The sequence below is a fragment of the Capra hircus genome, chromosome 3 (genome assembly GCF_001704415.2).
Source record: "Capra hircus breed San Clemente chromosome 3, ASM170441v1, whole genome shotgun sequence".
NCBI classification, from domain to species: Eukaryota; Metazoa; Chordata; class Mammalia; order Artiodactyla; family Bovidae; genus Capra; species Capra hircus.
In genome coordinates this window covers 87177680-87200117 of record NC_030810.1, presented here as the reverse complement: position 1 = coordinate 87200117, position 22438 = coordinate 87177680, and the positions used below count along the sequence as shown (strand labels likewise).

At 51.2% G+C, this 22438-nt stretch overlaps 1 protein-coding gene across 2 annotated transcripts; it reads right to left on the bottom strand.

Annotated features, from left to right (window-relative positions):
* On the bottom strand, window positions 1960-20337 carry STRIP1 (striatin interacting protein 1). 2 transcript variants are annotated; one of them, XM_018045885.1, is made up of 21 exons: window positions 20119-20336; window positions 17353-17422; window positions 16559-16633; window positions 16002-16136; window positions 15226-15346; window positions 14391-14459; window positions 13548-13654; window positions 13316-13443; window positions 11915-12097; window positions 11315-11532; window positions 10301-10366; window positions 10129-10192; window positions 8963-9034; window positions 8400-8474; window positions 8111-8208; window positions 6758-6884; window positions 6359-6459; window positions 5548-5614; window positions 4891-4995; window positions 4053-4257; window positions 1960-2896 (listed from the first exon to the last, which is right to left on the bottom strand). In XM_018045885.1, the coding sequence occupies exons 1-21, from the start codon at window positions 20296-20298 to the stop codon at window positions 2649-2651; spliced, it is 2514 nt and encodes an 837-aa protein (XP_017901374.1). In that variant the 5' UTR covers window positions 20299-20336; the 3' UTR covers window positions 1960-2648. The 2 variants fall into 2 exon arrangements, with proteins under 2 accessions (XP_017901374.1, XP_017901375.1); XM_018045886.1 differs by lacking the exons at window positions 1960-2896; window positions 4053-4257; window positions 4891-4995 and adding an exon at window positions 5002-5187 and having other exon boundaries at window positions 20119-20337.

The window sequence follows — 22438 nt, the reverse complement described above, 5'->3', positions numbered from 1 at the left end:
GACCCGGAGAGGAGAGCCCTAGCTAGCATGCCCTTCAGTCTCAGCTTCCAGTCTCAATCCAGCATCAGGAAATGCTGCTTATTACAGCCATTCAATCTTCAGCCCCAGGCGCTCCCAATCCTTTACACATCAGCCTGAATTATAACCCCAATGTACAGACCCTCTGTAGCCCCGGACAGGAACGGAGCCCAGCATCCTCAGGAACTGGGCATTTCCTGTATGCAGCAGGGGCAGAACAGCCTCGGCCACCGGCTCATCCCTGCTGTGAGCACAAAGCATGCACTCTGGGAGCCCTTGTTCCTGGTGCTAGAGCCCCCGCCTTCCCCTCAACAACTGAAGGCTCCCCTCGCCTTGCCCCTTGCCCAGCAGGAGGGCACTGGCTGGGAGCAACGGGCCCTGTGAGGCCCCCCAGATGTCTGTCTCCACCACATTACTGCTTCCACTTGCTTTTCCGGCCAGCTCTCCATCAACTGTGAGCTTCTCAAGGAAAGTAAGAGCATGGTGTCTTGTTTACCTGGACGCTCAGGACACCCAGAACGGGCTCGGCCCAGACCTGGCTTCAAATGGCCAATCTGCCCAGAGCACTCTCTGTGGCCATGGTTAAGGCCTTTCCCCTCCCAGGCCAGCAGATGTAGGATTCACCTGCCCAAGCGTTACTGGCCCATGGAGCTTTGATATTGTGTGTTCATTCTGTATAGATATATAGAAAGATATTTAGACCTTTGCAAACCAAGAGAGAAAATGGCACCTTTGTTAAGGTGAAGCTTCGGAGGAGAGATTGGGGAAATAAAAAACCGGGAAGGAGGTCAAAGCCTCAGCTAGGTGGGTTCAGGGAGCCAGGCTACATGGTGAAATAAGAAAGTGAAAATTTATCTTACTCAAACTGCAGTCTCAAAATACACACTTGCTATTGACCCTAGTACAAAACAGCAGAGAATCCACAATGTACACATAAATTGTGTTGAATCCCCTTGTCCTGTGCAAGTTACTTTGTGGTAAAGGACAATTGCAGGGACCTTCCATCTCCTAGGCTGTGTGACTTACATATGGAGCACACTGCTGGCTCCACCAGGCTGCTCATAAACACGCTGGTGAGTCAAGGCCTGTCCTGGAAGCCCAACTCTGGGCCTGGACTGAATCTCAATGGGCAGGTACTGAATGGGGAGCGAACAAAGGGGAGAATTCCCCCAGAATACACTTCCTTTATAAGTCAAGACCCCTTGGAGACTTAGAAAAACCCCATACGTGGCCTATAAATAAGATAAGGAAACTTGAAGCAGTTCTGAAAAGGGAACACCCTTTCCCAGCATCAGAACATAAGATCCTCAGAAGCAGAGCCTCAAGATCAAGCAAGGTGGAGGCAGACGTATCCAGGGACCCGAAGGCCGGAGGCAGGCTCCAGGAGGCCTCACACTGACGCTGGGCACAAAGGTGCGCCTTGCTTCTTCTTCAGCCACGTGGGTCTTCAGCCACGTGGGCCTGCAGACCCTCTCTTTCCCAGGACTCCTGATGGTCTGCTTCCCCAGGCTCTGGGCACTTAAGTCTCCTCTTAAGTCCCAAGCACCTGCCCAGTGAGGGCCCAGGAGAGTCCACCCCTTCTCTGACCTGGCCCCTCCCCTCCTAGTACTGGAATTGGTTTGGCTGAGGCCAGCTCAACGGTGTCAGCCAGAGAAACCTGGGGCTCCTAGTGGAATTCTCTCTAGCCCAGGGGGTGCAGACAACTTATCACTTCAGCAACCCTGAGCCCTGGGGCTGGAAGCCCTGGAGCAAAACCAGACTGACTGGGACAAGAACACTTGGCTAAGTACCAACTCCCCCTCTGCTTCCCCCTCAGATGGGAAAAGTGGGCAGTCTGGCAGGGACAAGGGAGTGATCTATCAATGCTGGCAAGAAAATCCACTTTCTAGACCTGGAGGAGATGTTCAGGGGCCATGTTTCCTGCAGACAAGGCAATGGGCGTTGGTTTTGCTTCCTTTTAATGTAAACAGAATACACAAACACATTAAAAACCTCAACATGACACGAGAATACACACAGATTTATATATAGATATTTACAAACCTTGCACACCAGGGAAAGAAAATGGCCCCTCCGATTAAGGGAAGCTTCTTCTCCCCTAACCCTATCCAAAACCAAAGTGCTGAGGCAGCTGCAGGAGCCTCTGCAATTGCTTCTGGATGAAACCTAGCAAGAGGCTGGAATGACATCAGAAACCCCCAGAGCAAGGCCAAGATTCCACTCTAATCCCAAGCCCTCCTTCTCTGGCAAGCTGACATGCCAAGGATTTGTGTCTCAGAAGAGGGAGCATGACCCCTGAAATTCAGACACGGTGCATTCCCAGCCCATTCCAGCCTGCGGTGGAATGACAAAGGAGCTGCAACCAACTATGTCCAAGAGAGGAGGGCAAGGAAGAGTGAAGGAAGAGAGGATCTCAAGCAGAGAGATGGCCACTCCCGAGCAGGACCCTGGGAATCAAAGAGAAGCCAGATCCAGACTTGCTCACCAGCCTAGCACTGGCTCGGAAGGGCACAGTAGGGATGTGCTGCCACCTGCGGGAGGAAGGGAGCACTGCAGCAAGGAACCAGGACAGCCCCTGGGGTACCTGGAGATCACCCCTTCTTTCATTTTCAGCCTCCCACCCAGGAGCCTCACTGCAGCAGCTCTTCCCAGGAAATGGGCTTGGAGAAGACCTCCCTTTCTAACCAGAGGTCATAGTTCATCTGGAAGTCCTCAGGGAGGTCCACCCGCTGGCCCAGGACACTTTGCAGGCAGTTATCCACAGGAAGAAAGTCGGGGTTGCTGTGGGCCCGGTCATAGCGCCGGGCGTTGAAGCGCTCAATGTTGGCACGGAGGGCACACTCCTCTGCCTGGAAGTCCCAAGGCCGGGCATCAAGATCTACGACGAAGCAGGAGGACATGTTATGTTGAGAACCAAAGCCTTGTGGCAGCTCCCCTTGGGGTCACTGCAGCCCAGGGCCATGCGGGCCTGGGCTTGGCCAGTTCAATGTCAACCAATAGCAGGAAACCTCCAAGCCCAACCCTCGGGAAGACTTACAGGACTTCTTTCCTAGGTACACAGGAAAAGTCAGATCAAAGGGGAAACACCAGAGCTACAGAGAAAGAGGCTACACAGCAGTTCACGTGGGTCTGCTGAAGGAAAGCCAGGAGGACAGCACACTTCTCTGAAAGTCACATTCCCCCTGGCTCTCCCAGGTAAGAGGCAGGAACCTGCAGATACCCCCGTTTGCTTATTCTCTCAAATCCCTGACCGGGTGCTGTGGGCCACCTTGCCTCTACAAATTCAGGGCGTTGGGAGTGCAGATGCAGTCATGTGCCCCTGGTCCTGTGGTCAGGAAGTCTAAGGGTGCGGCAGCATGCTTGGGGATACCAGGAAGACCCACTCTGCCAGGGAGGCCAAGGCGGGAGGGGAGGAACACGTACAGATACAGAGGGCTACAGGGAGGCACCCTGCCAGGAGAGGGACAAAGTCCGGGGCAGGATGGCCAACGTGCTCAGAGCCCCAGGTGTGATGGAGGCTGGGCTGAGGAAGTGGAGCAGATTACAGAGGACAGGGAGGGACCATGTGTGGGCCCTATGCGCTAAGAGTTTGGCTCTAATTCTTAGGGAAATCCGAAGTCAGAGAAGGATTACACTCAGAGAGATACCACCACCGGATCTGGGTTTTATAAAAATCACTAGGGCAAAGTCTGAGGCACAGATGAAGGGAAAGGAACCAGAGGCAGGGAGGCCATTAGGAGCTGCGAGAATTTCGGTGACCAGAACCAAGGCAGCTGCAGGGGTGACAGAAAGGACGAGAGGTTGGATAAAGGCTTGTGACAATTCCTGGAAAAGGGAACCGGAGGCACAGAGAGGAGTAGGGATGACCACAGACACAAGCCTGGTAGTCTCTCCAAGCCCTTCCTGGGCGTCCCATTCTGATGCTACACACGCAGGAGCTGGGCACTTCCAGGTTGCTCGGAGGGAAACTTGAGAGCAAAGGAAGAGCTGTCACCGTCCCCCACCCCCTCCCCTCGCCTCACACGGAGCCTCACCGTTGCCGTAGGCCCAGTCGTCGTTCAGCCGATGCCGCACCTTCTGGTAGATGGCAGACATGGTCTTCATGTTGCTCTTCCGCCACTGCCGTCCCAGATACTTGGTCTGCACCTTGAGCAGCTTCAGCACATACAGCTGCATCATGGCCTGTTTCACTTTCAGGGCCCGCTTCAGGATGGGGGCTGACTTGAACACCACCAGCATCTGGAAAGGGGCACGAGGGAGGCTGTGTTGAGCGCAGAAATAAACCCACTGCTGCCCCTCCGGGTTACAGGTAGGGTGACCAACTGTCGCAGTCTTCCTCAGACTAAAGAGTTTCTTGGGACATATGACTTCCCCTAAAGTCTCCTGGCTAAAACTAGGCAAGTCCCAGGCAAACCTGGATGGTTGGTCACCCGAGTTATGGGTCATTCTGGAATCTGAAGAAAGCTATGGAGTCCATCACCCAAAGTATCCCTATGTGCAGGTACATACAATTCCAGGGGGTGAGTGGGCCTCCCCACCTGAGGCATCCACAGACTCAAGAGTTGAGATGATTCTCAGAAGCCTGGTTATGTTACCAGTGGAGATTAAGAGGCTATTCAAAATTCCTTCTATATTACACGAGAATTTGTGTCAGTGCTTGACTGCGTCTCTTCTAGCTTCCAGTTCAACTGGTCGAGGAACCAGGGATCCACCTCAACATGTAAAGATGTGGCTACAGGGAAGTTAGGTGAGGAGGATGCGGCTGCTCCAGCAACCCTGGGCACTCCCTGCCCCCACGTGAAGGGGACAGGCCGGTGTGTGTCACTCTGCTTTAAGCTCCGGGACTCATGCCTGCTGGCTGTGCTGACTCACCATCGTCCTCGAATGCTTCCATTTTGTCAGCTTGTTCAAGATCCGAAGCAGATTAATACAAGAAAAGAGGTTTCTCCAGCAAAACTGGTTATTGTCACCTGCTTCCTGCAGGGAAAACCCAGCAACCATCGTCTCCTGCACAGCTGCAGGCGCCCCCAGTTTCCCAGGCCCTCCCATATATGACCTCAGCACTGCGGGTCACTCCACGTGGGCACCAGGAACTCTCTCCTCTCCTCAGCCCAGGGGGATGTCATCCCAGAAGCTGGCAGAGGGTAGGGGGTGCTCCCGAGAATCTTCCTGCAGGGAACGTGGAGCATGACATTGGGGGCTCTGGCCTCAGCCCCCACTACCTGGGGCACCCAGGCTCCCTCAGAGCTGTGGCCCCAGAGTTCCAGCGTGGGGAGAAGGAAACAACTCGACCAGGTGACCTCTGGGTCAGCAGCCCCTGAAGACCACAGTCCTGACAAAATAATTTCTAAATCCAAATGTTCCTACAAGGTCCCCTTCCTGGTCCTCCTATGCAATGTCAGTGCTTCAAAAGCCAGGCACTCAACAGTGAGCTGACCTGTGAAGACACCTTTCCCCCAGGTGAGGGGGCAGGCTCTCCAGTCCAGCCCTTACCCAGAGGAAGCACTGGGGCAGAGGCCAGCTACTCACCAGACTCTCGGCAGTCAGCTCTGGCAGCTCGTGCACCACACAGTGAGGGTAGTCCAGGACAGAGATGCTGCAGGGAGCAAGAGAACAAGGCACCCACCATGAGCAAGGGCTGGGGCCTGGCAGAACGGCCGCTGGCTCCTGGCTTTCCTCTCTGGTGTGCCGAAGCAGAAACAGCAATCTACCTCGTCTGCTCTACCCTGACAGGGAAACACCTGCTACGAGAGCACTAGTAAGACCCCTTTGTAGCCAGAGACAAGCTTGTAATCTTGTGAGGGGTAGAGAGAGCATGGTATCCCTCACAGCAATAAACCTGGGGCTGGGGGTCAATTTCTCAAGGCAATTAATTTATGCCAAACCCCTCCTGGAGACTGCGTCTGGCTAACAGCTCAGCTTGCGGTGTATCACAGTGACAAGCAGTCAGTGTCAAGTACAGCTGGCACCAGGTGATGGGGTGGGGTAAGAGCAGACAAGCCATCACAGTGCACATGGCCGAGCTCCTGGGAGCAGCAGGCAGCCCCGCCAGGCTCCTCAAAAGAAAGGGGGACACGGAAGGACTGAGGGCAGTACTAGAGCCCAGGATGAGAACCCTCCCACCCAGGCACAGACAGACTGAGCCCCCTATGTCACCAGACTAGCCAGACTCAGGTATGACAAACTGGCGTTTTCTATAGACCACGTCTCTTTCATCTTTGGGTCCTGACATCTGGCAGAGCACCAGCTTGTGGATGCTGACTGGGCTCAGTGGAAGAGGCCAGCTAGGAGACCTGCCATCTGGCCATACCCACCCCTTCCTGATCCCTGGTCTTATCACCTGTTCTTGGCAGTGATGTAGGACATAATGTTTTGATTGAAGAACTTTAGGATCAAAGGGATGCAGTTGGCAAACACCAGGTGCTGGGCCATGTACTCAAACTGAAAGCAACAGGAGAAAAAATAAGCATGCCCCTTATCCCTGGGACAGGGGAGCCTGCCGGACTGCCGCCTATGGGGCCGCACAGAGTCGGACACGACTGGAGAGACTTAGCAGCAGCAGCAGTTGGGATCTCACCCTTTCTCTCGTGATAAAAAGCCTCGCGTGGAGGACTGTTTATCTGCACATTTGCGCAGAGCTCAGGGAGGTTTGAAGGCCAAGCCTCTGTTCTTTGGGGCCGGAGGAGCAGCACTGCCCAAGGTCCTGGCCCCGTGGACAGAAGGAAGGGGCTGTAGATACCTGATAGACGTGGTTCAGCTTGAAGTGCTTCAGCAACAGCAGCAGGACGGCAGAAATGGCCTTAACGATGACCTCTTTGTGGCGGTTCACATCCACTCCCAGCTTCATGCTCTGCAGCACTGTGGTGCTAGAAGCACAACCCCTGGTGAGGCCCCAGCATGTGCAGCACCTCCTGCCTGGCGCTCCCAGGAGACAGGACTCCTGAGCCTTCTCGGGGCAGAGCTCCCACCTAACCCTCCACCCTGTGGACATCTCAGAGGTTAGGCCTGGCTCCTCCCACCCACCTCCCAAGCAATCTAGCTCAGTACACCTGACTTCTTCCTTCTGATGCCCCAAACATATTCTTGGCCTATTTCCCTGCTTTTCCTCCAAAACTGAACTTCTCATCTCAAGATCTTCCTTAGGCTTCTGCCATCATACGTACTTGTGTTTCTCAGAGCATGTTCTGTTGGAATACCAGCATATTGAGATGGCTCTTGTTATGGGGAAAAGGGGTTCGGAGTCAGATAAATTTAGGAAGCATTTACTTAAATCAGTTTCTTAAGTTTGGAGTTAAGTTCTTAATTAAGGAGTTAACTGTAAATCTTTATAAGAGGAGATTTAATATTTGACTCTGGAATCCTTTTTCCAAGGACCATCAGATGCCCTGGCATTCTCTAACATCCCCTTTGGTGTGAGCCAACCCGCCTACTCCCTCACTGGCTGTCACCACTAGACTCAAGTGGCCGGCCCACCAGGGAGTTAGGCTCAGAGCTGGGCAGTCCTGGCAGGCAGGCAGGAGATCAGGTGCCCAGGTCCTTCTCAAAGTAGAACGTGATCTGAGTTTGTACTCTCAGATCAAAAACATGAGGTCAGGGCCTCAGGGAGGAAGAACCCCTGGAGATTTCACTATTACCCTGGGATGCTCAAAAATATTTTTCATGCCAGTTCACTGGTGAATAGTAAAGAATCTACACCCAGCTCCAATGGCTGATTTTTGTGCAGAAGCTAAAACTGTTATGTCCCGAACGTCCTAAGCACATAGCTTTCAAGGGAGCACTTGGGGAAATGTCAGACACAGCCCTATTCATTTAACAGAGGAGGAAGAGGAAGTGACATCTCCAAATCACTCAGTTGCAGAGTTTACACTAGAATCCAGGCCAATCAGATGAAAGTGTCCCCACAAGCAGTAAAACTAATTATTTTACCCAGTACATTTTCTTTCTTCTAAACCAAGAATACCCTAAACCTAATCTGCAGAGAAGCTGAGCTAATATAACAGCAGCAGCAGCAACAACAAAACAAAGAACCACCACCACCCAGCAAACATGTCCCCTTTCTGTACATCCTCAACACTCAAGACTTGATACTCACGGCATCTCCTCAGGCAGGACGTCAGCTAGGATGTTGATTGAGTCTGTTTTCGCCTTCGAGGTGGGAGCTGCAGCCAGCAGGATCTTCAGTAGCGCTATCTGGCAAGGAGCAGACATTCACACAGCATGCTGAGAGGGCCCCAGGCAGCATAAACTCCTGAGAGGCGGTGCTTTTAGAGGTGCTTAGGGGGCAAAAGGAGGGGCTCAAGGACACCAGTGGCATGCTCTCAAGGCCTGTTGTGGGGCGGTGACCACATGGCAGGCAGAGCTCTCAGGAGGTGCGCACTCACCATGTACTGTGGCAGGCTGGGGAGCAAGCCTTGGTAGAGAGTTTCTGCAGGGACCTGTTCAACTTCCTCTTCTCCCTTTCAACACAATGCATACAAGGGGCACTGATACAAAGCCTGGTCCTGACAATGCTCTCCTGAGCCAGCCTGCTAGCTGGCTGGAGGAGAATCTCTAAGTATGGATGTAAACGACAATGCTAATAATGATCACAAACTTTTAATAACAAAATGTGCTAGGTACTTCACTTGTAAAGACACAATGAATCCTTACTACAACTCTATGAAGAAAGTACTATTGTTATTTCCACTTAACAGGCTAGGAAGGGAAAGCAGGAGATCAAGTACCTTGCCTAAGTCACCATCCACCAAGGGGTGGCGCTGGGATTGAGAGGTAGGTGGCGGGCCCAGAGTCTGTGCCCTTACCCCTGCACCCGACATGCAGCAGCCCTGCAGCGGGAGCCAGACTGGGAGCTATGTGAGGGCGGGCCAGGATGCTCTGCAGCCTAGGCCTATACAGTGCTGGGAACGGCTGGGATCCGGTGAGCTGAGGAAGGCCCCCAACTCACCCCCGAGAGAGGAGAGCGGAGGTACTCCTCCTCCATCTGTGCCTGGACCTCTGCAATCGACGTGTACTTGTGCTGCAAAGAGAGGGAAAGAGACATTAGGGCAAACACCTCGCATTCTCTGGCCAAATGCCCACACCTGGGAAAGACCCCATGCAATTTTCTTCAAACATCATCTTCTCAAAGAGGGCTAAGTCACCACAGAGATCCTGAACTAAAACCCCAACCCAAAATATTTTTCTAAGTGGGCACCTGTCTCTTAAAACCAGTATAAAGAAAGCACAGAACAGGTTAGGGGGAAACAGGCAAATTAAAGGAGAGGAGGGGACTTGCAGACAGCTACAGCTATAGGAGGAAATGTAAAAGCAGAATCAAGGACTCAAGTACACAGAATCAAGGACTCAAATACTCAAGAAGCCTAGCTGCATGAGGCCCACTTAGTACTACAAATTTCAAAAATATATTTCAAAAATATATGAACACTTATATTGCAGATACACTCTTAGGGAACACCCCTCTTCCTCACTGTGCTGTTTCCTCCCATTGGAGGGACACGTGTGTACCAAACACCCTGGTCTCTCCCCACTGCTGCCCACTCACTCCTCCCCTTCCTGACTGGCCAGGATGGGAGGAGGAACAGGACAGTCTCACTCAACCTCTTTCTCTTCTCTCTTAAGGAAAAAGAAAAGCCTGTGCACTCTTCTGCTCCTTGCCTAGGCTGAGCAGGGCTCCAGGCCTCTCTGGTCTGGGCAGGCGAGTCTGCCTAACTCTGGAAGGGAGGTGTCAGGACACCTCCTGCAGCTGTGCCCCCATATCACTCCATCGGCAACAAGCTGGCATATGAATCTCCACCTGCCTACTCCTCTAACTCAACTCCCTGAACTTGGGCAAGGAAAATGGAGGCTATCTCCTAGGCCCCTTAAAACGCCAACTGTCAGTTAATATAATCTTTAATGGGTACCCCAGTAAGTACCCAATAAAAAACGCTCAGTTAAAATAAGTAAAACGCATGAAAAAGTGTTTTCAAGGATACTGCCACTGTCCACCTATTACTCCACCCCTGGTTCCTTCAGGCAGACAGAAGTCTAAAAAAGCTTCTCCCAACAGGATGGTCTCACTTTACTCACTTGGGACCAAACTAGGTCAAAAGCATACCTGAAGCCACCTACCTGTTTCAGAGTCTTAATGCTTTCGTGGATTGGCCTGGGCAGCCCCACCACTGTGTTCGTGTCACTGGAGAAGAACAAAGGCCCTATGTTAGGTCTGGGTCCTCAAACACCTGAGGCTGGGAGGGTTACCTTCCCACTACCTTTCTTTAAAAGGCACTCAGATCATACTCACCTGCCGAGAGTATAACCTATGAACTTGCTGCGGCTGGACTCGAGGAACATCTCAATGTCTTTCTCTCTGCCAAAGGAAAAGACTGCGGCTTTCTTACAAGTTATCTCAAGGCATTATGGTTAATAAAACACAGAACGTCCAGAAATTGTGAAGTCAAAGGAAAAAGTCTCCCAAATTGTTTTTCTTCTTGAAAAAAAGAACTGAAGCCTTCAGACTATTTTAAGGTCCTTTACAATACTGTTGGATCAATATTCTGAAAACATATTAAGTGTAACTAATTTACTCATAAAATCAAGGTGCTACATCAAACTTAAAAGCGTACTTGATTCAAGCGTACTTGATGTTAATAACAAGTCTGTCAACAGAATTTCTCAGATATTTATGAAATTTCCAATTACAGCTGTAAACTACTCATTTTTTCTTATGAGTCATATTGTTCTGTCTCAGACCATGAGGCTAGCTTGCATTTTCTGATGACTTGTTCTGTATTCCCATCACAGATCACTGAAAACTGGGGCTTTACTTAGATCAATAAAATGACTTCTATATCTTTTCCCATGTTCATCTGTTTCTTAAGTCGATGCCCTTTCAAACAGATTATATTTATAAGCATACAGGAATCTTCAAATCCATAGATTCACACACATGTGTCTCAAACATCTTAATTATGGTTCTGAAGAAATTCTTCCTTAATCTATAATTTTCAAATATACACAACCCCTGGGAGAGTGGAGATGGGTTTACTTAAATGTCCTTGTTTTAATTTTTTTCGTATTTCCTTTTACTAGTATCACGTCTAACCAAAAGCTAATCCACGTTACTGATTTGAGAGCCACGTAAGAGCCTCTTTGTACCAGGCCAGCACTGGGCACTTCAAGAGAGGCTCATCCCAAGGCCAAGGACATCCTGGCCTTGCACAGGACCTCATGTGACAACTCAGGCCAGATGCCAGGCCTGCGGGAATGGTGACTCTGGTTTCAGGAGTGAAGAGCGTTCGGGAGGTCTGAGACGCACCTGACCTTGGGAGCCCACGGGAGCCCCTTCGGGCAGGTCAGCCTGTCGGTCTGGGGGTGCTGCGCCGGGGGAGGCATGACCTCATCCCGCTCAAGGGGGAACGTCTCCCCCTCCAGACTGCTGTCGTCGTCGTTCTCCTCCTCCTCCTCCCGAGAGTCGTCGGCCTTGTAGGGGTCCCGCTCGTTGAAGGCATCCAAGTTGTCCTGCTTTATCAGTGCCTGAAAGCAGAGGGAAGGCAGGTCAGACAAGAGCCAACCAACGAACAAGAAAGGGGCATGGAGGCTGGAGAGGCAATTACATAGAAAGGTGGTAGGAAGAGAGCCAGGAGCAGTGGGAAAAACCTGAGAGCAAGTCACGGTCTTGGGCCCAAGTGACACATCAGCTCTTGCCCCAGAGTCCCTCAGAAGTGCCACGTCCTAAGCGCCCACTAGATCCTGGCCCCTGGGCTGGGGACACAGTGTCCCTGCCCTAAGGCATGCACACCGACTCGTTGATCAGAGGGGACCTGCAACAACCTAGGGCTCATCCAGGGACCATGCCACTGCACCTGCACAGGACCCTGAGAACCCTCAGGAGTCATGGGGACCTTGTCGCCCTCACCTTGTGCTCCCGACGGCCCCGTTTCTGCTGCTGCTCAATCAGGTCAGAGGCAGAGGCCGGGGGTGAGGCAGCCCTCATGTTGCGGATGACCTTGATGCTGTCCTCAGGCAGTGGGGGGAGCCCCAGGATGGCGCGCTTCTCGGCCTTCATGCTCTGCAGCTCCTCAAAGCCGCCCAGAGTGCACTGCATCAGACAGATGTGGAGCCAGGTCAACATGTCCATAAGGCAGTCCCTGTCTGTGTCACGCTCAAAAGCATCTGTGACACCACATCTTTACAGAGACCACACAACCTCTGAACAAGGGACTCGGCCCACCTCCAAGAGAAGCAAGTGACATCATCATGGGAGAGGGGAAAGGGGGTCAAGAGGAGAGACACACAGGCTGACAAAGCCTGGTGCAGAAGCACACGTGGCTCTGTGTGGCCCACAGACTCATCAAGACTCATCAAGTAACAAAGCTGCCTGAAGAGCTTAACCCTTCAAGTTCCTAGAAAAGTAGGTGACACCCAAATGCTAGTCTTTCGAAGTTAAACTGGGAATACAATGCTGGATGCTCAAATTAAGAAAACAAAACACACAAAAAAACTTGATCTAAACATCCCCCTAGAAGTAAAACCCCAGTAGAGCTCAATGATTTTAGGCTGCTTCATTTCATTGTTTCTGAGCAATTAACTGCTTTCCACTCTGGCTTCAATGAAGTTTCATAGGCAACCAACAGGCTTCTGGCCAAGATGAAATGTGTAGACCACTCTAAAGGGGCCTAAACTCACTGAGCTCTGGCTCCGCAGAGTTGGCCCATTATGGAAGATGGGAAGGTGAGGCCCAGGGAGAACAAGAGTACAGACTCCAGTTCCTCTGTTCTCCCAGCAAAAAGGGCTCCTGGTTTGGCCTAGGTCTGGCTACTGAGCATGGCCCCCAAGCCAAGGGTGATGGCCAGCCTGCTTTCCTGGACCCAATCCTTCCCTAGCTAGAAAGAAAGTAAGCTTTTGCACCATACCCTGAGGCTAATGTAGGCTCAGGGCTCAACCTTTCTTCCTTCCAGTGACATCTGACTGAGGGGCCCCATTACCCCAGCTTTAATCTTGCCTCCAATCATTTTACAAGCTCCAGGTTCAAGAGCAGCCTGTCTGGGGAGAAGGTGTTACATGGTTGCAGAAAACAGTTTCCAGAAACCAGGGAACCAACCACCTATTCTGATTCAAACACCAAGTCCTCTTTGGCTGCTGTGAGCCCAAAGTGACACTTTTTTGTCCTTTCCTTCCAGGACCCTTCTTTCAGAGTTTTTTTTCAACTAAAGTAGTTATGTATTCATATAATTCAATATCCAAAAGGATACACAGTGAAAGTCTCCCTCCACCCCTGTCCCCTAGCACCTGAGTTCCCCTTCAAGGAAGTGCTCACCAACACTGTCTTCCAGAGCAGCAAGAGAACCTTTTTCATGGGGAAGTGAGGTGCATGGCCACTGCAAAATTTGGTCACCATCCCAAAGAGCATGATGGCAAATGGCTCATTGTTGTACAGCGGGGAACCTGGGGGACACCAAGGTATCAGGACCATCGGAGCAACAGGACCCTCCCAAAGCCCTCCAGCCTCCGTTCCCAGGAGGGCCTCCAGCCAGGGCCTCCAGTCCTACCCAGCTCAGCCCTGAAGGTCTGTCGCATCGTCCTCCACTCAGCCTTATCACCCTCACACTCCTGGTGAACGGTCTCCACAATCAGGTACATGATGTTGAGCAAGACCCTGGGAACAAGAGGCAGCTCATAAGGGGGCAGGATGGGGGAATCAAGGGAGCACCCCTTGCTTCCTCACATCCCACCTGACATGAGAAAGCCTGCACACAAAGGCTGGCTGGGGCGGGGGTGGAGGCAGGGGTGCAGGGTGTTGGATCAGACAAAGTAGAGGATGGTCAAGATGAGAACAAGCAAGTGTTTACCCCGTGATGGAAAAGAAACAATAGCGAGCAGGACGATGGCCAGGGACCCTAACTAGAGTAGGGAATGCCACCAGCATCTAATCTGAAAACTTCCAAATTCACAAAAAGAGGTGGATTCTAATCCTCACAAAAATGGAAAGGTGATCTTGCTGTTTAGCAGCTGCTAACCTTTGGACACAGCCAGGAAACATCCTGATGTGCATGAAAAGCACAGCTTGTACATGGCTGACACAAAGAGCCACATCACGTGCTTCATCCCAATACAAAAAGCCACTCCACCAAGCCTCTTGGCAGCAGCGTGGTAGGAGGCCACACTTCTACTAAGTGGCTCCACCCTGGATTTCCTCTGGGGGTCTCATCCCAGGCCCACCCAGGGAGCCCACAGTAGGGCCTGCTCATCATACACCGAGCCCATCACATGTGCAATTAGCGCGTGCAGAAGAACAGCACACACAGCGAGAAAACCCAGAGCGCCCGCCTCTGCCTGCCCTGCCCTCCTTCTCCAGCTATCGCTCAGGGAGCCCGGGGCGCTGCTCGCCTCACCTCAGGTCCGTGCTGTCAGCCAGAGAGATGGCTGGCTTCCTCACCGCACTGCTGCAGGCAGCACTGTTGCTGTGGGAGAGACGTGAGAGTCAGTGCCTTCCCCCAGGCAGCAAGAGAAGTGGCTCCCCCAGCAAGTGCTGCCCAACAAGGTGAGAAAACCCTATGCGATGCACTTAGACTGCACAAGAGCCCACAGGACCCAGCGGGCAAAAACTCAGGCCCTGAACCAGACTGCCAAGGTTGGAATCGTGGCTCTAACACTGCCTAGCCACGTGCCCTTGGACACTCAATTTCTCCATGCCACAGTTTCCTCATCTGCAAAATGGGGACGGTAACAGCAGCTACGTCATTAATGAATTAGTATGTATAGTGTCCTTAGAACAATGCCTGGGACATGCAAGCACCCAAGGAGTGCTTTTACTATTGATGGTGTTTTCCTTAGATGAGCAACAGCTGGCCTGTCCACCAAAGGACTAGTGGAGACAAAGGCTAGAGCAGGTGCTGTTTGAACCCACGTATCAGCCTTGTGTCTGGTCTCCTGCTCAGGGGACACTCAAGGCAGCGTGCAGGTTCACAATGAGAGACCTTTATTTTTTTCTGGAAGAACACTGTAGGCCTGGGCAGGAGCTGCACTGTCTAATGAGCTCTTTGGTATTAGTGAGCTGAGGGGCTCCTCATTGGTCTTCGAGGTTTGGGTCAGCATCTCACCTATTATTCAACTGCCTGGTCAGAACAGAGCCCCATGAGGCCCATTTAACCCTCTCAAAACTGCTTAGTTCTGCAAGTTCTGCCCCTCTGCCCCCTTCCCCTACTTAAGCCCCTCAGAAGAACTCACTCTATTTCCATGTTCAGAAGCTCCACCAGAGCGTTGAAGGTGCCCACCTCCAAGAGCAGAAAGGTGTTGTAGCGCATCCAGGCCTGAACCTCGGCCTCTGAGCTGCACTCCCCAAAGGTGCCTGCAGACACAGGGCACGGCTCGCTGCGCCCCTGCCCGCATCTGACGGGACAGTGGACACAGGGCACGGCTCGCTGCGCCCCTCCCCACATCTGACAGGGCAGCGCACACAGGGCACGGCTCGCTGCACCCCTGCCCGCATCTGACAGGGCAGCGCACCCCCCCCCCCCCCCCCCCCCCCCCCCCCCCCCCCCGCATCTGACAGGGCAGCGCACACAGGGCACGGCTCGCTGCGCCCCTGCCCGCATCTGACAGGGCAGCGGACACAGGGCACGGCTCACTGCTCCCCTCCCCGCATCTGACAGGGCAGCACACACAGGGCACAGCTCACTGCTCCCCTCCCCGCATCTGACAGGGCAGCGGACACAGGGCACGGCTCGCTGCGCCCCTGCCCGCATCTGACAGGGCAGCGGACACAGGGCACGGCTTGCTGCACCCCTGCCCGCATCTGATGGGAAAGTGGACACAGGGCACGGCTCGCTGCGCCCCTCCCCGCATCTGACGGGGCAGCGGACACAGGGCACGGCTTGCTGCGCCCCTGCCCGCATCTGACCCAGCAGCAGACACAGGACATGGCTCGCTGTGCCCCTCCCCGCATCTAACTGGGCAGCATCACTGAAGCTGGTGTCAGGGGTCCCTGGGTGTCCACTCAGTACCTTGGGCAACATAGAGAATCGCCCGAGCCACCTTGAGCCTCTTCTCCCTGGCAGTGACCTCCAAGCCATCCAGGAGCCTCATGGCGTGGGTGCGGTGCTGGTTGGTATCCAGCTCAGTCCACTTCTTATCTGTCACTGTCAGGAGAGAGACTGCTTAGATTGGAGCCCAGAAAAATCCTCCCAATGAAACAGACACCGTGTTAACCCATCAAATTCAGGACTGCCACAGGACCAGAAGCTCAGAAAAATAAATTACTCCTTATATAAAGGAGGAGGTCACACCACTGCCCCATGAATTTGAAGCGTGGTTGAAATACTGCTATTTTGGGTGCAATTTTAATTACATAAAGTTCCCCCCATGATACACACTTCTGAAAAGCCCCCACCAGGGTACCTGCAAGCCCACCCTACATGCCATATCCGGCCTTGAAAAACCACGGTTCAGCAGGCTTCTCTGGCCACTCCAGGATGACTGAGGTCATTCAGATGACTAACAGAAACCTGCAGCTCTCAGGATGCAGGGTGAAAGGAGCCAAGAAGCAGGGGAATCGTCTCACCATGCATCCGAAAGTCCTCCTCAAAGCATTTTCGATTCATCAGGAATTCTGGTCCTTCCGTGTAGCTATAGAGCTCTGTCAAGAAAAAAGGTCATTATCTCCATGTCCAGGTCCCATCGCAGCGCCACAAGTAACAGAGAAGGTCAGGTGTTTGCTTCCAGGCCCACCTCTGTCCCTGAGTCACAGTGACTCCTGGACGATGCTATCTAATTACTAAGGGGGTCTCAGTGCTCTAATGTGCACAACAGAATGCTGACTACCCCTGCAGCCAATAACCAGATGCCAGCTAGGCATAAAGCCTGGCATTTCCAGTCCAGTGCGCACTGATCCCACCATGCCATGCCAAAGGCTGACTGCCACCGTGAACATGTCTCTCTCAAGTGGCGTGAGAACAGGGCCTGTACTATGGAGGCTTGAGAAGCAGCTCAGGCTGATCTCATACTACATATGAGCAGCAGTGGCAACAACAGATGGGCACAGAGACAGACCCACTCACTGGCATTCCTCAGGACTCCTTGTTCGAGGAGAGACCACTGTCAGGGGGATTGTGTATGGCCAAAGAACATCAATGTCCACAGTGGGACTGGGCCACAGCCAATCGAGCCGACCATGTGGAGATGTCTCATAAAAGTAAAGGACAAGTCAAAGTTATGAGATATGAAGGGCTTGAATCTAATAATAAGTTTCATATATACATATCATTACTAGCACTAACTAGGAGATAAAATGAACTCTAAAATGACACTCACTCTCAATTTTATTAAAGACCAAATAATAGAAGGCCTCTGCCTTACCTGACAGCTCTGCAGCCCACTTGTCTGTGTCAGCATACTCAAACTCCAGGTCTGGAGACTCAGAATAGCCCTGTTGAGAAAAGGAGAGTTATGTAAAAGATCACCATGAGTGTTTTCCAAAGGAACAAACACACACGCTTCCAGAGACACCACTGTGTTACAGCACATCGCTGCCTTCACTGTTCTGACGTTTTCTCACAATGTTTTGTCTTCTGGGTTAGTTCGGCTCTCCCTACCAAGCCCTCTCAGAGCCCCTGCACTACTCCTTCATGGCACTTATCATAACTCATAATTATACATGCGCCTGTGCGTCTGTTTAGTGTCCATTCTTCTCACCCGTGATTTCACAATGCTCAGCACAGTACTTGGCATGGATGACTGAATGAAGAGCATATACTCAACTAAAAACTTGTTGGATAAATGAACACTAAAGCTTCCATGTGCTCCATGCAGTGAAATGATCATTCCACATGGTACTAAGGCTTTAGAAGCCTCGTTTCTTTCTGGCTAGTGGGCTATCACGGAGAAGGCAATGGCACCCCACTCCAGTACTCCTGCCTAGAAAATCCCATGGACGGAGGAGCCTGGAAGGCTGCAGTCCATGGGATCGCTGAGGGTCAGACACGACTGAGCGACTTCACTTTCACTTTTCACTTTCATGCATTGGAGAAGGAAATGGCAACCCACTCCAGTGTTCTTGCCTGGAGAATCCCAGGGACGGGGGAGCCTGGGCTTCCGTCTATGGGGTCACACAGAGTCGGACATGACTGAAGTGACTTAGCAAGTGGGCTGTCAACAGCTCAGTACAAAATAAGTATTGACACCCTCAGTCTTCCTGCCTTTCTCTCAAATTTCAGCAAGAACTGACAGAGAAGGCAGCAGCTGAACAGAAATGGTTTCCCTCCCACACATAGGAGAGATTATGGCAAAGAATCTTTTTACTGCTGGAAATATGTGAGTACTGAGAACACACCATCTGGGAAGCCTTGTTCTGGGAAAAGAACAGAGGTGAAGAAAAAGGTAGTCCTCAGCTTAATTACAATCTACTTGGGAAGACAATGACCACCCACAAAATGACATAACATACCCTCAAACATGAGTAAGATAAATAACTCTACTTCTTATTCACAGGCAACAGGCTGCACAGTTTCATAAGTTCCCGAGCTTCAGTTTCTTCATTTATGTAATGAGGATGACAAAAATCTATCTTGAAGGTTTTTTAAGGACTAATTAAAACGATGCCGCACAGTGGGCTCTCGTCAAATACCTGCCTCCCTGTTCTGCAGGCACGCCTCTGGCTCCCAGCCTACTGATTTCAGCTTTGGCTCAAAAGAGAGCTGTATCAGTATTTCTAAGAAAATAGATTCTAACAGGTCTCTCAGCTTAAATGTGTTCACTGAATGACCTTCCATGTGTTGAATCTATATAGAAATTAAAGGGTAGAAAGTACATTTAATGGAAACACTTAGGAAAATTGTTAACTATTTTGAACAACTATGATGCCTCTGATGATAAAACTGGATTCATCCCTACCACTTTTAAAATCCTCCATACTTGAAAAATTATTAAGCAGTCACCACTGATGTGCAATCAGCCCGTCATGCAAGGGTTACTAAAAGGTCGGTTTCATTGCTTTTTCAAATAATTCACTTCAAGCTCAAAGTATATCTGACTGGAACTTGTCAAATTTTGATGTTTGACCAGAGGTTTGTTCTTGCCAACAAAACCAAGAGCTTGAGAGGTACTGATTTCAGGTGTCTAAAGATAGCATCATCACTCAGGTATGACCTGATACATTATATCTGGACAAGAAAAAATGCCCTCTCATTAATAAGCATCCGACTGTTAATCAGCCTCAGGGTTGTCTCGGGTGAAAGAAATTTCCTAGTAAGTGCTCTGGGAACATGCTGATTAAGAAGCCCTAAAACGCTGCTACGTGTGTGTCTTCATTCATGAATTCTACAGTGGAATGCAGTGGGAGTAATTCTTCAACTCGGGGTGAGGTGACTAGTCAGCTCCAGACTATGGTGTCTCCCGAATGGGAGGAACAGCCCACTAAACAAGAGAAGAGAGATGTTGAGCCTCAACGCCTGTTTAATTTATTTCTGATCTTTAACAGTTCAGCATCGGGTGGACTGGGCACACCACCCACCGGGCACTGTCTAACCGTGGCCTGAATCTGCAGTGGCTAAGCTCAGAGCAGAACCAGACTGCTCCCCTTTCCAACCATCGCGACCTACAGGCGCGTAGTATTGATACTATTAGTGCTAATTAATTAGCTCAGTCCTTCTCGGAGGTGCCTTCCGAACCCTCGCCAGCCCCTTCCCAGCCCACACACGCCCGCCACCGTGCGCCGCGGAACTCACAGGACCAGAAGCTGGAGATGATTAAGGGGTCTGGGGTGTAGCCGCCCCGCCCTCTAGAGCGCACGCAGGTCACTGACTCTTCACCCGAGAAATGGGGCAGGGGGCGGACTTCCCAAGGGCTGGAGCCCGGAGACCGCGCCCACAGCCCGGGCCTCAGAAAAGCCAACACGGGCTCCGGGAGGTTCTCCCGGTCGGCAGAGCTCGGGGCGGGGACCCCAGCTTCACGCCTCCGACTCCCGGGGATGTCAGCCTTGCTTCCTGCTCCTTTCGCTGTAAATGACAACTCCCCTGCCGAACCCTCCAGGAAACCCAGCCTGGACCCGAAAGTGGCCCCGAAATGGGGCCGGGGTCCACCGCCGCCGCCCGCCTGGTGCTAGCCTCGCCCCCCGAAGCTCCTGACCTCCGAGTCTTTTCGCTGGTTGCGGTTGAACTCTCGGGCTTTGCCACCAGGCAGGAGACCTCCGGCGGTCCGCGGTGCCCCAGGTGGAGGCTGCGCGGTTGCAGGCGGCGGAGGTGGCGGCGGCTGAGGCTGCTTGTTGTTCATGATCAGCGGACCGGGAGTGCCGGCTACCGGCTCCATCTTGGCGGCTCCACACCCCCGGCTCAATTCACTGACTATGGCTGTGATGCAACTCTCGCGTGATTTCGTCCCGGAACGGGCCCTGGTCGCCATATTAAGTGTGGCGGCAAATGCCAGCGCCATCTTGACTGCCCAACACCTCGCGAGATTTTCTCTGTTTGTGAAATCTTACCCTTCTTGTAGTTTCTGTTTCGGTTCCAGTTTAGAGATCGTAGTTCTATCTGCAAAGCCTCCCTTAGCCCCTCAGCCAGTTTAGTGGAGCCCCTCTCTTTCCTTTAACATCGCTTTGCACTTGTTACTTTCACAGATCTGTCCAAAGCTTGCGGGATATTGTAGAGAACAAAATGGACACGATCCCAGCCTTCATGGAGATTACCTTCACGTGGGGGAGATGTGGGCAAGGAATGAGTAAATCAATGAAACAATTACAGTTACGACATTCTTTTAATCATTCATTCAACAAACATTTAATGAATGTCTCTTAGACTAAAGGCAGTGCAAGAGAATGGGGAACAAAATCAAGTTCCTACACTAATGAAAAAAGTGAAATGATCTGTAACATCGAGCCTGTGGGTGAGCCAGACAATGCGCTCACAAATAAGTGCTGAGAAGAAACGAAAGAAAGTGTAAGGCATTGGAAGGTGACAGTGATCGAGGTACAGCTGGGCTATGTTAGGTAGGCTGCTTAGGAAAGGAGGGGCTGAGAGTGATTTTGAATGAGTTCTGAAAGAAGTGAGGGAGAGCCATGCCAATATCCATGGAGGTAACATAGAGGGACCAGCTAACTGGAGAGCCTCCTAGGAGCCTTGGCAGGAACTGAGTGAGCCAGGAGAAGAACAGTAGGAGATGAGGGCCATGTAAATGCAGGGGCCAGATAAATATAGGGCCTAGAAAAGCATAGAAAGTACTCCGGATTTTATTTTAAGTAAAATGGAAAACCATCAGAAAGTGTTGACCTGCTGCTGCTTTTGGAGAAAGGATTGGGGTGTTGCAAGAGTAGGTGAGGGTGGACAGGTTCAGAGACTATATAGATGGAAATGATGGTGTCTTACGCCAGGTTGGAATATTGGGTTGATGTGGTATTTCTGTATTGTGTAGGTAGATTTGCTGAAAGACTGGAATCCTATCAGCAGGATAGGAAGGAATAAAGGATGAGTCCTAAATTTTTGGCTTGAGCAGCTGGGTGGGTGGTTGTATTGCTTATTAAAATAGAGAAGTCAGAGGAAAATAGGTTTGGGGGAAGATCAAGATGTCTGTTTTGGACATGTCGTGTTTAAGATGCCCATTTGACATCTTAGAGGTGATGTGTAGTAATTACCTGATACTGTGTTGGGAAATCCTTAAAAGCATTTTAGTTATCCTTGTTTCTCCAGAACTACATTTTGGCTGCTCAGTTCTTGGAAAGTCATTGTGATGCAACTCTTGTTTGATTTCTGCCAAGGTTCCACCTGGTAGTTGCTTTAAAAGTCTTTGTTGCAAAATAATGAATAAATCCCAAGCTGCTATGTTGGTACTTCCTCCTACCTATGTTCCTGTCCTTTGGTTCTGTTCCTTCTCAAATCCAGTAACATATTTTATAAATTAGCATTTCATCCAAGCTGAGCTGGTTCGAGCTGATAGGAAAAACTAAGGAATTTGCAGGAAAAGGACCAAAGCTGAGAGAATTCTTAGGTAATACCAGCAAAACCCGCACAACCGAACACCTGCCGTCTAGTTTCAGTGACCACAGTTTGGTCATGTTCTAAGACTGACCAAAAGCTTAGAAGCTTTGATCAAGTTCCAAGACTTATTACCGCAAGTTGTGTCACCTGGGGAAAAATGTAGACCTTTAAACAGTACACTATTTCAGCTACATTCAGAATAAGGGATATTTTGATTTAGTAATTCCACTTAAAAATTTGTTTTATTATTTTTGGCTGTTGGCTGCACGGGGTCCTTGTAGCGCAGGGGCTTCTCTAGTTTTGGTGCAAGGGCTCAGTAGTTGTGGGACGCTGTTACACCCCAATATATGGGATCTTAGTTTCCCAACCAGGGATTGAACCTGCATCTCCTGCATTGGAAGCTGGATTCTTACCCATTGGACCACCAGGAAAGTCCCAGTAATTCCACATTTAGTGATAAGTTCTAAGGAGATAAAACT